At 39.2% G+C, this 11,481-nt stretch overlaps 1 protein-coding gene across 1 annotated transcript in view; it reads left to right on the top strand.

The window, feature by feature from the left end:
* Positions 1-1,840: 1,840 nt before the first annotated feature.
* The window catches only part of BLMH (bleomycin hydrolase), a 68,950-nt gene continuing 59,309 nt past the window's right edge, over positions 1,841-11,481 (top strand). The window contains exons 1-6 of the mRNA XM_006863199.1: positions 1,841-1,975; positions 2,277-2,474; positions 6,361-6,470; positions 7,151-7,292; positions 7,893-7,981; positions 9,801-9,893. Of these exons, the coding sequence (XP_006863261.1) occupies positions 1,963-1,975; positions 2,277-2,474; positions 6,361-6,470; positions 7,151-7,292; positions 7,893-7,981; positions 9,801-9,893 (645 nt within the window). The 5' untranslated portion in view covers positions 1,841-1,962. The remainder of the gene's footprint in view (positions 1,976-2,276; positions 2,475-6,360; positions 6,471-7,150; positions 7,293-7,892; positions 7,982-9,800; positions 9,894-11,481) is intronic.

Here is an 11,481-nt window from a genome sequence, read left to right as displayed (position 1 = left end):
ATGATATTCCTTTTCTTCAGATGAGGAGAAAATCTCAGAATAGGGTGATTGGTAGGCCCTACTGGAGATGGTTCCGGGTGTGGCTCTATACGATAAACACTTGACTTTGAACAACAAAGTCAGAGGTTAAAACCCACCAGCTGCTCCTCAAAAACCCTCACTACAAGTCGGAACCAACTCAACGGCACTTAAAAACAACAACATTGGAGATGGTTACTATTGTCATATCCTCAAACTTCAGCTAAGTCTCTAAGGATACCGAGACCGACATCACAAGTGACTGGCATCTGAGTGCAAATTTTTCTAGATATCAGCATTCCTTACAACCAATGATGATTTTCAATTTAGGATCTAGCGTTTAGCTTCCACAGAAGGCTCTTATTGTTCTGAGTAGGAGAGTCAGCATTTGTGGTGTTAAAGCAGATAGGTTTGTGTTATTACCTCTGGGTTCCATATCACCATCGCACCAAGAGGTTTGATTTCAGGGCACACACAACCTGGAAACCCTAGAAAATGCAGTTATCTTGAAAACCGGGGAAGGGAGCATCATTTGTAGGTTTCGTGGTGGGCCTGACAAAACAGAGCTTGAGGCATGAGACTGTCATTTCCCTTAAAACTCGCAGCACATTCTGGGCTATTGAGGAAGCACTCAGGGACTTCATGAAGCCCTAAAGGGGTAGTTTTTTGGAAATCCTATTGTTGTTCATTGCTGTGGAGTCAGCTTTGACTCATGGCAAGTCCATGTACAACAGAATGAAATGTTGCCAGGTCTCATGCCATCTTCACAAAGGTTTGTGTGCTTGTCCAGTTTTATGACCATTGTGTATTTTGAGTGCCTTCTGGCAGGTAGGGGCTCATCTTCCAGCATTATGTTATTAGTTGCTGTCCAGTGGATTCTGACTCATGGTGACCTCCTGTATACAGAGTAGAACTTCTTCCTAAGGTTCTCAAGGCTGAAATAATTCAGAAGCAGACTACTAGACCTCTTTATGAGATGTCCAGGGTGGGTCTGGATTGCTGTTGACTAGGGTCGCTGTAAGTCAGACCCAACTCGTGGAACACAACCACCACCACCACCACTTTTTATAGGTAGATCACCAAGCCTTCTTAGTTTGTCTTAGAAACTCCACTGACACCTGTCCACTATGAGTGAGCCTGCTAGTATCTGACATCCTTGTAACATAACTTCCAGCATCATAGCAACATTCAAGCCACCACACACTGAGCAGATTTGTATTTGTACAACTGTGGTAGTAGGTTTAGAGTGGGTGGTAGATAAGTTTCTTCTCAAATACAAGAACTTAGTTCTGATTAGATTCCAAACAAGTTGCCATAAAAAAAAAAAATAAAAATAATGCAGCGATTGGTTAGCAACGGATGCTTAATAGGTAGAGTCTTCGGAGACTTGTTACACGTCAACCCATCCTAAAAATCGGTGGGTTGCAGCCTAGTCGACTCTTGACTCATAGCGACCCATCCTAAGACCTCATTTAATGAAAGGCCTCCTTAGCTCTGCCTACTAGAGTTTTAGCCATCTAGACCCAGCATAGAACCCTTCAGTTCCCACTTAGGAGCGTGGTGACAGTTGACCGAGAGCGCTAGCACCGCCAGGAAGGACTGGACAACACGGTAGGTCACAGACGGAAGACGCCGGCCGCATCTTCGGGTCAGGCCGTGGGTTACAGGCTCTGCACGTACGCGAGTCCGCCCCATTGGCCCTCCCCGGGGCGGGGCTCGCCCCGGCGGCGCTGACTCAGCAACGCGAGGGGGGAAGTTTTGTCCCTCCGCGGACCCCGTTTCTGTTGGCTTCAGTTTCACTGCCGCTGCTAAGCCCGTTTCCTTTTTCCGGCGTTCCGGGTGAGACAGGCAGGTCGGGCCGCCAAGGCAGCGATCCGCAGTGCTGTTCCGGAACTCGTCTGAGGACCCCAAAACTACCGTTATTTTGCGAGGCGGTGTGGTGCCATGAACAACGCGGGTGAGGTGCCGCATTTCCTCGCCTGAGCCCTACCTGGGTCTTCTTGGACACCGCTTGGCCCGAGGCCCGGGAACGGAGAAGGGCGGGGGCTGGAGCTTGAGACGATGGCGGGATGGAGCTGGACCGGAGCGGCCTGGAGGGAGACAGCATCCTGGGGGTGGCCGCGCATAATGGGCTTTTCCTCTGTAAAGGTCATTTCAGGATGCACTTACAAAGTTAGACCCGGTGTGTGTGTGGGATCCCCAGGCAAACAACCTTCTTTGGCCCCTTTTTGATGTTATCCCGTTTGGCTTTCCTGCAGGACTGAATTCGGAGAAGGTAACTGCTTTGATTCAAAAGCTGAATTCCGACCCTCAGTTCGTGCTTGCCCAGAATGTCGGGACCACTCATGACCTACTGGACATCAGTCTGAAGAGGGCCACCGTGCAGGCGACTCAGCATGTGTTCCAGCACGTAGTGCCTCAGGAAGGCAAGCCAGTCACCAACCAGAAGAGCTCAGGTGAGAGGTTAAACTTCGGAGCACGGGGGTTTATAAGGAAAGAACTTGTAGTAAATTCCTAGAGAACAGAAACAGATAGAGGCGGTGTAGAACAGTATCCTTTGTGTGTAAGGGGCTCAATGACAACCTCTCACATTGGGTTGGAGTATTAAAGTGGCCAGCGGTGTGCTGGAGTGCAGTTTCTTATTCTGTCCTCAAGTTAAATGATTGCCCTCTCTTGTCTTGCAGAGGTAGCTTTTGGCCACAACACAGAACACATGGAAATGTCCTTGTCTTAGAGGGTTCCTTGTGGAATTGCCCTGAAGGCTATATACAGATGTTGTTGTTGTTATGTGTCGGGAGTCTGTCCGATTCATAGCGAACATGCACAGGGTTTCCGAGGCTGTTAATCTTTACGGGAGCAGAATGCCTCATCTTCTCCCGCGGAGCAGGTAGTTTCGAACTGCTGACCTTGCGGTTTGCAACCCGATTTGTAACCACTACGCTACCAGAGCTCCTACAAATGTTCATATAAATGTATCAACTAGAAAAGACAATGTAGTTACAATCTGAGCTATTAAGCTCTGCCCTCCCCTCCCCAGATAGGCCATGGTGTAATGTGGTGGTAGTGATGTGCTGTGGAGTTGGTTCTGACTCTTTGTTATTAAGTGCATCAAGTCAGTTCCGACTAACAGCAACCCTGTATAGGGTTTCCGAGGAGTGCCTGGTTGATTTGAACTACCGACCTTGCAGTTCAACCTGATCTTGAGGTGCAATGTTTGTCCTATGGCGCCACACCAAGACTACATCCTGTTCTGACCCCTAATGATCCTGTATAGGGTTGCTGAGGCTGTAAGTCTTTACGGGACCACAAAGCCTCATCTTTCTTTCACAGAGCGTTTAGTAGTTTCAAACTCCTGACCTTGAGGTTAGCAGCCCAACTTGTATGATACTATGGCTCCTTCATGGTGTAATAGAGGAAAATCGTTCCATTCTTATACTTTTCTGGTTAAGAGCCACTGTTTGGCTGTCTACTGTTTAGTGTCATTATCAGAGAAATAGCTAAACAGTAAAGAAGACAGCTTCATAATTAAGTTGAACAAAAAAGTTTTTAAAGTCACTATCTGTTTTAAAAATCATTTACAGTATATCTAGAGTCCTGATGTGGCGCTGTGGGTTAATGCACCATACTGCAAAGCTATTTGAACTGCAAGGTCAGCAGTTCAAGCTCACCAGCTGCTTCTTGGAAACCCTATATAGGGTCGCTATGGGTCGGAATTGACTAGACGGCACTTCACAACAACAAGATTGACAGAAAGCAGATCAGTACTTGCTCAGGCCAGTCAAAACTCAGACACACTTACTGTAAGTGTATATTATGATACCAGAATTATACCTCAGTAACATGGTGTGGCACTATAGGTTAATGCTTTGGACATATTGTCCGGAGGAAACAGTCGCTGGAGAAGGATGTCATGCTAGGTAAGGTGGAGGGTCAGAGAAAAAGAGGAAGACCCCTAAAGAGATGGATTGGCCAGGTGGCATCATTGATGGACTCAAGTGTGGCAGCGGTAGTGAGGTTGGCCCAGGATCGGACATTGTTTCGTTCTGCTGTGCATGGGGTCACTATGAGTCGGTTCCGACTCGATGGCGCCTGACAACAACAACAACAACATGGTGTGGCGCTATAGGTTAATGCACTGTACTGCAAAGTTGGTTTGAACCACAAGGTCGGCAGTTCAAGCTCACCATCTCCTCAGAAACCCTATAAGGGGTTGCTATGGGTTGAAATAGACACAGTGGCACTTAACAACAACAAAAGTTAATTTTTAAATTTTAAGGGAAAAATCAGGGCTTGTGATGATATTTGGCTGGAGTAGATGCGCTTAGGGTGGTGGGGCATGTCAGACTACAAATGACTCAGTAATATCCCAATGGTCCTCTGTAGTTTAGGGTACAGGAAAAGCCATGAGATGTTAATATGTAACAAGTCAGGTATTAAACATTCTGTAATGTCACCTTCATATACAAAAGAGAACAACAACACGTGAACTGTGCGTTTTATTTTTATGTAGTTTTCAGATTAACAATTCATCCAGAGTCACTCTTTTAGAAATGTGAAATGGATAAGAGAGATGATATGCAAGCAAACCAAAGTAAAAGTGAAGTGTATTAAGGCAGGCCATTAGTGACTTTCCAAAAAAACCCACTATCATTAGTTACTTGAGAAAAGTTAGAAAGTATTGTTAAATTAGAATATTTGAAAAATGTTAAAAAACACATATTACCACTCAGAGCTAACATTTTTATAAATATATACACTTGCACATGTATGTGCTTAATATGAGTTGATAATGTTACACATTGTTAGGTAGTCCCCATACCTTTTTCATTTACCAGTACACTGTGAATATATTTTCATGTCAGTAAAAAAATTATACCCAAATATAAGGCAAGGTTTTTCATTCTAAATTTTCCTCTAGAAAAGAGAGTTACCCTATATTTGAGACCTTACAAAGACTCAGAGTGATCACGCTCAATAATTTATTTTGCAACAAAGTTTACAGTTTGGCAAAGACAGTACAATGAAATGACCTCAGTCTGTGCTTGTTTGGATACTTACAGAGATCATTTGATAGACTCAGTGTTTTAAATAGGTGGAATGTTTGAACACAGAATATTGCTGGAGATGACCTCACAAATGGAAATGTTTGATGTCATTACAAATAGGCCTTTTAAAGATCCCTTAATTAGGACAGGAAGTGGTGACATGTAGAGATTGTGATCATTCACTTGCAGGATAAATGAAGAATATTCTTGTATGAGAAGGCTTCCAAAAGTTCATGAAAAAATGGAATGAAAAGATAATGGAATTGCTCCATAAACTTTTTGAAGCCTCCTTATACATGTATATTTGAGGATTGTCATAAAGTTTTCAGAGACAACATCATACTTGGATTGAAAACATTTCAGTTTTTCAAGCTTAACTAGGTGGGAAAAGTAGATATATTCTGCTAGACGATTGAAAAAGTGGATTTAACAGTGGTAAAGGCACTGATGGCAAGGTGCATATGAAGAGTTTGAATTGGTTTTTAATGAGAGGTGAAAGTAGAAAAAGTTTCTAAGTCAATTTATTATGTTAACATTAATTTAAAAACATGTGCTTTTAATTGACTAAATTGATACTATAGGTATTGACCATTTGTTATTTCATCTGTATCATTAAATGTTTGCATAATTCACTTGACCAAAATCATCCTTCTTTTGACTCCTCATTAGGAGAATAGGGAATTGATTTACGTTAGTGTCACTTTATATCAAGCATATGCTATATATTTTAGATTAAAGGGTGGAGACTTTTAAAGCTTATGCTACGTTTTATCAAAGTGCTGTCAGATACTTTGTACTTATTCAGTTTCCTATCTTCTATCTAGAATTGTAACAAGGCTTATTTTCCCAAATCCAGTATTGGGTTTTGTCAATTAAAAAAAATTTTTTTTCCCACTCACAAATGTATTATGATGAACTTTAAAAAATATTTGTTTGCAATTGCATATCTTTTGGCTATTGAATGTTTTATTCATGATCCCTGCTCATGTTTCTATAGTAATGTTTGTTTTTTAATATGGTTTTCTTAGGTGACTTTTAATTTGATTCATTATGTGATATACAAAGAGATTTTTTAAAAATGCATATGTTAAGGATCTTATTAAGACTTTACATATTGGTTGGAGATAGTAATTACTACCTTTCTTGATTTTTATTTTTTTTAAGCTTCCTGCTCTTTTTGATTTAATCTTTAATTGTCCAAGATCTAATCATGGGTTCAGTGTTGGGAAATACATTTGGAAAAATGTAGCCTATGTAAACACTCATCGTAATGTCTTGGTTTGCTTTCTTGTTTCAGGGCGATGCTGGATCTTTTCTTGTCTGAATGTTATGAGACTTCCATTCATGAAAAAATTAAATATTGAAGAATTTGAGTTTAGTCAGTCTTATCTATTTTTCTGGGACAAGGTATGGGACTGACCTTGCAAGATTCTTTTGATTTCAATACCAACGTTGGCAGAGATCGACTCTTCATTTCTTGCTTCTCCAGTTATAATTTGCTCTCCCATTATAGATAGGACATTTATTATGATTTCCAAAGTATCAAAAGTTGCCTCATTTCAAAGGCAGTACTGCTTTTGATTGTTACATGGCTCTTTTTTTTTTTTTTTTTTCAAATGAAGTAGTAAATCTACTGGTTCACCCTGTTGCTTGCGTATTTCTTTTTTTTAATTTTGTTTTTACTAACTACCCTTTCTCATGCTTTTATTTAGTTTATTTGGTCATTCAAGACCCTAACTCGCCTTCTCTAGGTAGTATTTGTCTAAAAAATAGTGAATAATATAATTCTATTTTTTGATCCTTGGAATGTCCATTAAATGTTTATTTATTGAAGACTCTTAAGTATTATATTTTGTTTCAAAACAAAGCAGTGTTTTGTTTTGAATAAACTATTGGAATATATATACAAGCATAAAAAGAAAATTCAAGTAGTTACATGAAGCCAGAAATCACTATTTAAATACCAACTTTTTTTATAAAAAAAAACCTATTATATTGGGTCCACATAGTTCCAAGATTCTTGTTCTGTTGATAATACAAATTCAGCTACTGACTCTCTTAATTTTATTTAACCTTTCTTATTCTAGGTTGAACGCTGTTATTTCTTCTTGCATGCATTTGTGGACACAGCCCAGAAAAAAGAGCCTGAAGATGGAAGGCTGGTGCAGTATTTGCTTATGAATCCTGCAAATGATGGTGGACAATGGGATATGCTTGTCAATATTGTTGGTAAGAGCCTTGCTCTAAAGGAATTGAAACGCAGCATGATCAAGCAAGGCTGTGTAATTAGGCATAAACCATTTAATTTATGGTTATGTACAGACTAGAAATAGTCTCCACTGTCACTATCAATTATAAAGTATTTGTCTGAAATCAGGGCTAGGCAGAATTGTGACATTGGACTGGAGAAGGAAAAGCTAATAGCATTAAGAAGAGTTAATTTTCCATAAAAAAAGCTTACTGCTTGTCCGTTGATATAGTCAGGAGATATACTGAAACTGTAACTATCTAAAAATTTGATAAGGATTTTCTTTTGGGAAAAACTTATCATACTGAGTACTTTACAAAATACGATAGAAGAAAATAACAGCATCAATTCTAAAATGGATAAATACAGATTAAATTATCTTTTATAATATGGAGGTAATATAATAATTGTTATATTTTCTGAATTAGACCAATAAAATGTGGCTTTGTAAAATTTTTATAGCAATAGTTGTTTTTATCAGAATTTCTAATGCTAGAGTATATGCTATTTTTATCAGGGTTTGTAATGCTGGAGTATACTTAAACCTTACTGAATACTGTAAAAAATTTTTTTTCTTTTAGAAAAATATGGTGTTGTTCCTAAGAAGTGTTTCCCTGAGTCTTATACAACAGAGGCATCTAGAAGGATGAATGATATTCTGAATCATAAGGTACAGATATGGAGCAGAGTGAATTTAGTATACGCACTTTCTTAAAACTCTGATTTCCTTAAGAGGTTTCTGGGTCTTTCATTGTACACAGTTTATGTATAAGATAGCAGCTAATGTTGATGTCTATCAAAAGTAATGTGGCTGATTCATACTAGCTCTAAAAGTAATTGAGATTTGTTTTGTTTTTTATCTTCCATTTACATTTCTGGTGATGTTAAAGTTTTGTTATGAGTACTTTGTTGTTAAGTGCTGTTGAATTGTTTTCAGCTCATCGTAAGTGACTCTGTATACAGAGTTTCTGAGGAGTGGTGGGTGGGTTTGAACTGCCAATCTTGCGATTAGCTGTCCAGTTCTTACGTTACCGTGCCACATTATTATGACATGTTCAGTTGATCTAAGCACACTGGGTGCTATGTCTCAGTTCTTGTCGAGGCTTGGACAGGTCTGTGTAGTAGTAAGCACCTACCCCATTGCCATTGAATCTGTCCCGATTCATAGCTACCTGATAGCTATGAATAGAGTAGAGCTGCCACATAAAACTGCCTTGGAAACCCTAGACATGGTCTCGAACTGACTCACAGGCACTTAACAACATATTCTCCCAAAATTAAAAGCAACAACAAAAAGAAAAATAACTCCATAGGAGCCTTAGAAGATTCCCTGGGATCGGTGGAGATACAGATAGTGACTCACCATCACCACTGTCTCCATTATTAGGGGATTGAGTCCAATTTTCAGAGTGAAGCAAGTCTCTGACAAGAGCTCCTTGTAAATCAGAATACTTAAGAATTCAGTTTTCTTGCAATACTCATTAAAATAGATCTAGACCTATAGAAAGTCCGTAAAATTACTGATGGTCAAAGAAGATTCCCTTCCCCTTCTCTTTGAATAAGGGCATAGGACCTGGGTTACCAGAAATACTACTACAGCTGAAAAAAAAAACGAAAAAGAAAATAGTCACTGAGGGTTGGCAATAGTTATTTGGCAGAGAAAGAGAAGTGGACAACTAGAAAAATCTAAAAAACCGTATCCTCTTAGAGTGACTTAGTGGCATGATTGTCTTAATCTCTTATTGTTTCTAAGAATTATGTTTTTAGTAAGAATTCTGGAAAACCAGAATTCTTACTGAAAACATAAAAAAGACTTGCCATTGAGTTGATTCCTACTCACAATGACCCCACATATGTCAAAGTAGAATTGTCCTCCATAGAGTTTTCAATGGTGGATTTTTTTTTCCTCTCTTTTGAAGTAGCATGTTAGACTTTTCTTTTGAGTGCCTCTTAATGATTTTGCATTTTCAGCCTCTTGGTTAGCAGCTAAGAATGAACCATTTGTACCACCCATGGACTTCAGGCATTATGTTGTTATTGTTGTTAAGTGCCGTGGAGTCAATTCTGACCCATAGCGACCTTGTATAGAGTTTCCAAGGAGCAGCTGGTGAGCTTGAACCACTGGCCTTGCAGTTCAAACGACTTTGCAGTCGGACGCATTAGCCCACAGCGCCACACCAGGACTCCAACTCCAGGCATTATAGAATCAGCTCTTTTCCCCATACCCAGGTATATACTGTCACAGAGGGTACTGTCAGTTGTACTACAGGGCCTATTTGTCCAGGGAACAGTTCTTGTTTGGTACTTTTGGTGATAATCTTTTATCTTCTCTACTCACGGGAAATGTTATTATCTATGTGTTTTAGAGGACTGGCTGGAGAAAAACACAATTGCTTTTATGAATTTACTAAGTTGTACTTAAGTAAAGAACTAACAATGGCCTGTTAGTCTCATTTACAGTTAATTTTCTAAATAAATTATTGTCATAGATGCGAGAATTCTGTATACGGCTACGGAACCTGGTACACAGTGGAGCAACCAAAGAAGAGATCTCAGCCACACAAGACACCATGATGGAGGAGGTAATAACAATTATTTAAATTTTTATGACTCTTCTAAAGAACTCTCAAATTCTTCCTGTATATTAAACTGATTAGGAAGCATGGTCATTGCAGTAAATCTTAAATTGGATTATTTACAGCTGGAAAACTAAGGTATAAACTCACTTTCCGGCACATACAACAACAACAGCAACATTTTAGTATGGAAGTTATAATTACGCTTTCTAAATCCCAGTTGTTATTAGATGCTGTTGAGTTGGTTCCAAGTTAAAGCAACTCTGTGTACAACAAAATAAAACACTGCCTAGTCCTGTGCCATCCACACAATTGTTGCTATGATTGAGCCCTTTATGGCAGCCACTGTGTCAGACCATCTCATTGAAGGTTTTCCTCTTTTTCACTGATCCTCTACTTTCCAAAAATGATGTCTTTCTCCTGGGATTGGTTCCTCTTGATAACATGTTCAAGCACATGAGATGAAGCTTTGTCATCTTCATTTATAAGGAGCATTCTGGCTGTAATTCTTTGAAAAAAAGACTTGTTCTATTCTTCTAGCATTCCCTTCATTGTTACTCACTAACACTATAATTCAAATACATCAATTCTTCTTCAGGCTTTCTTTCTTACTGTCCAGCTTTTATATGAGGCAATGGAAAATACCCTAGCCTTGAGTCAGAAGCACATTAGTCCTCCAAGTGACATCTTTGTTTTTTAATATTTTAAAGAGGTCTTTTTGTAGCATATTCGCCCAGTGTAAAACTTGGCTTGATTTCCTGACTGCTGCTACCACAGGCATGGTATTGTGGATTGTGGTATTGGGAAGTAAAATGAAATCCTTAACAGCATGAATCCTTTCTCTGTTTATCATGATTTTCTTTACTTGTCCAGTTGATAGGCTTTTTGTTTTCTTTGCACTGCAGTGTAATCCATATTGAAGGCTGTAGTCTTTGATCTTCATCAGTAAATGCTTCAAGTCTTTGTCGCTTTCAGCAAGCAAGATTGCGTCATCTGCATATCTCAGGTTAATAATGATTCTTCCTCCAATCTTGATGCCATTTTCTTTTTCATATAGTCTGGCTTCTCAGATTATTTGTTCAACATGTAGGTAGAATAAGTTTGATGAAAGGATACAACACTGATGCTCACCTTCCCTGATAACTACATCAACGAAATATCCCTTTGTTCTGTTTGAATAACTGGGTTTTGGTCTGTGTATAGACTGTGTATGAGCACAACTAAGTGTTCTGGAATTTCCATTCTTTGTAATGTTATCCATAAACTTTTATGATGTACACAGTCCAGTGCCTTTGCATGGCCTTTAAAACAGGTAAACATCTGTTTGCTATTCTCTGCCAAGAGCCATCTGACATCAGCAATGATATATCCCTTGAAACTATTTCCACTTCTGAATCCAATTTGAATTTCTGGAAGCTTCTTATTACTGTACTGCTGCAACCATTGTAAAATTATCTTTAGCAAAATTTTACTTGTATGTGATATTAATTATATTATTTGTTAATTTCTGCATTCTGTTGGGTCACTTCTCTCTGGAATAGGCACAAATAAGAATCTTGTCCAGTCACTTGACCAGGTAACTGTCTTCTAGGTT

This window comes from Chrysochloris asiatica, unplaced genomic scaffold, assembly GCF_000296735.1.
Source record: "Chrysochloris asiatica unplaced genomic scaffold, ChrAsi1.0 scaffold00054, whole genome shotgun sequence".
NCBI lineage: Eukaryota > Metazoa > Chordata > Mammalia > Afrosoricida > Chrysochloridae > Chrysochloris > Chrysochloris asiatica.
This window is presented reverse-complemented; position numbering and strand designations above follow the sequence as displayed.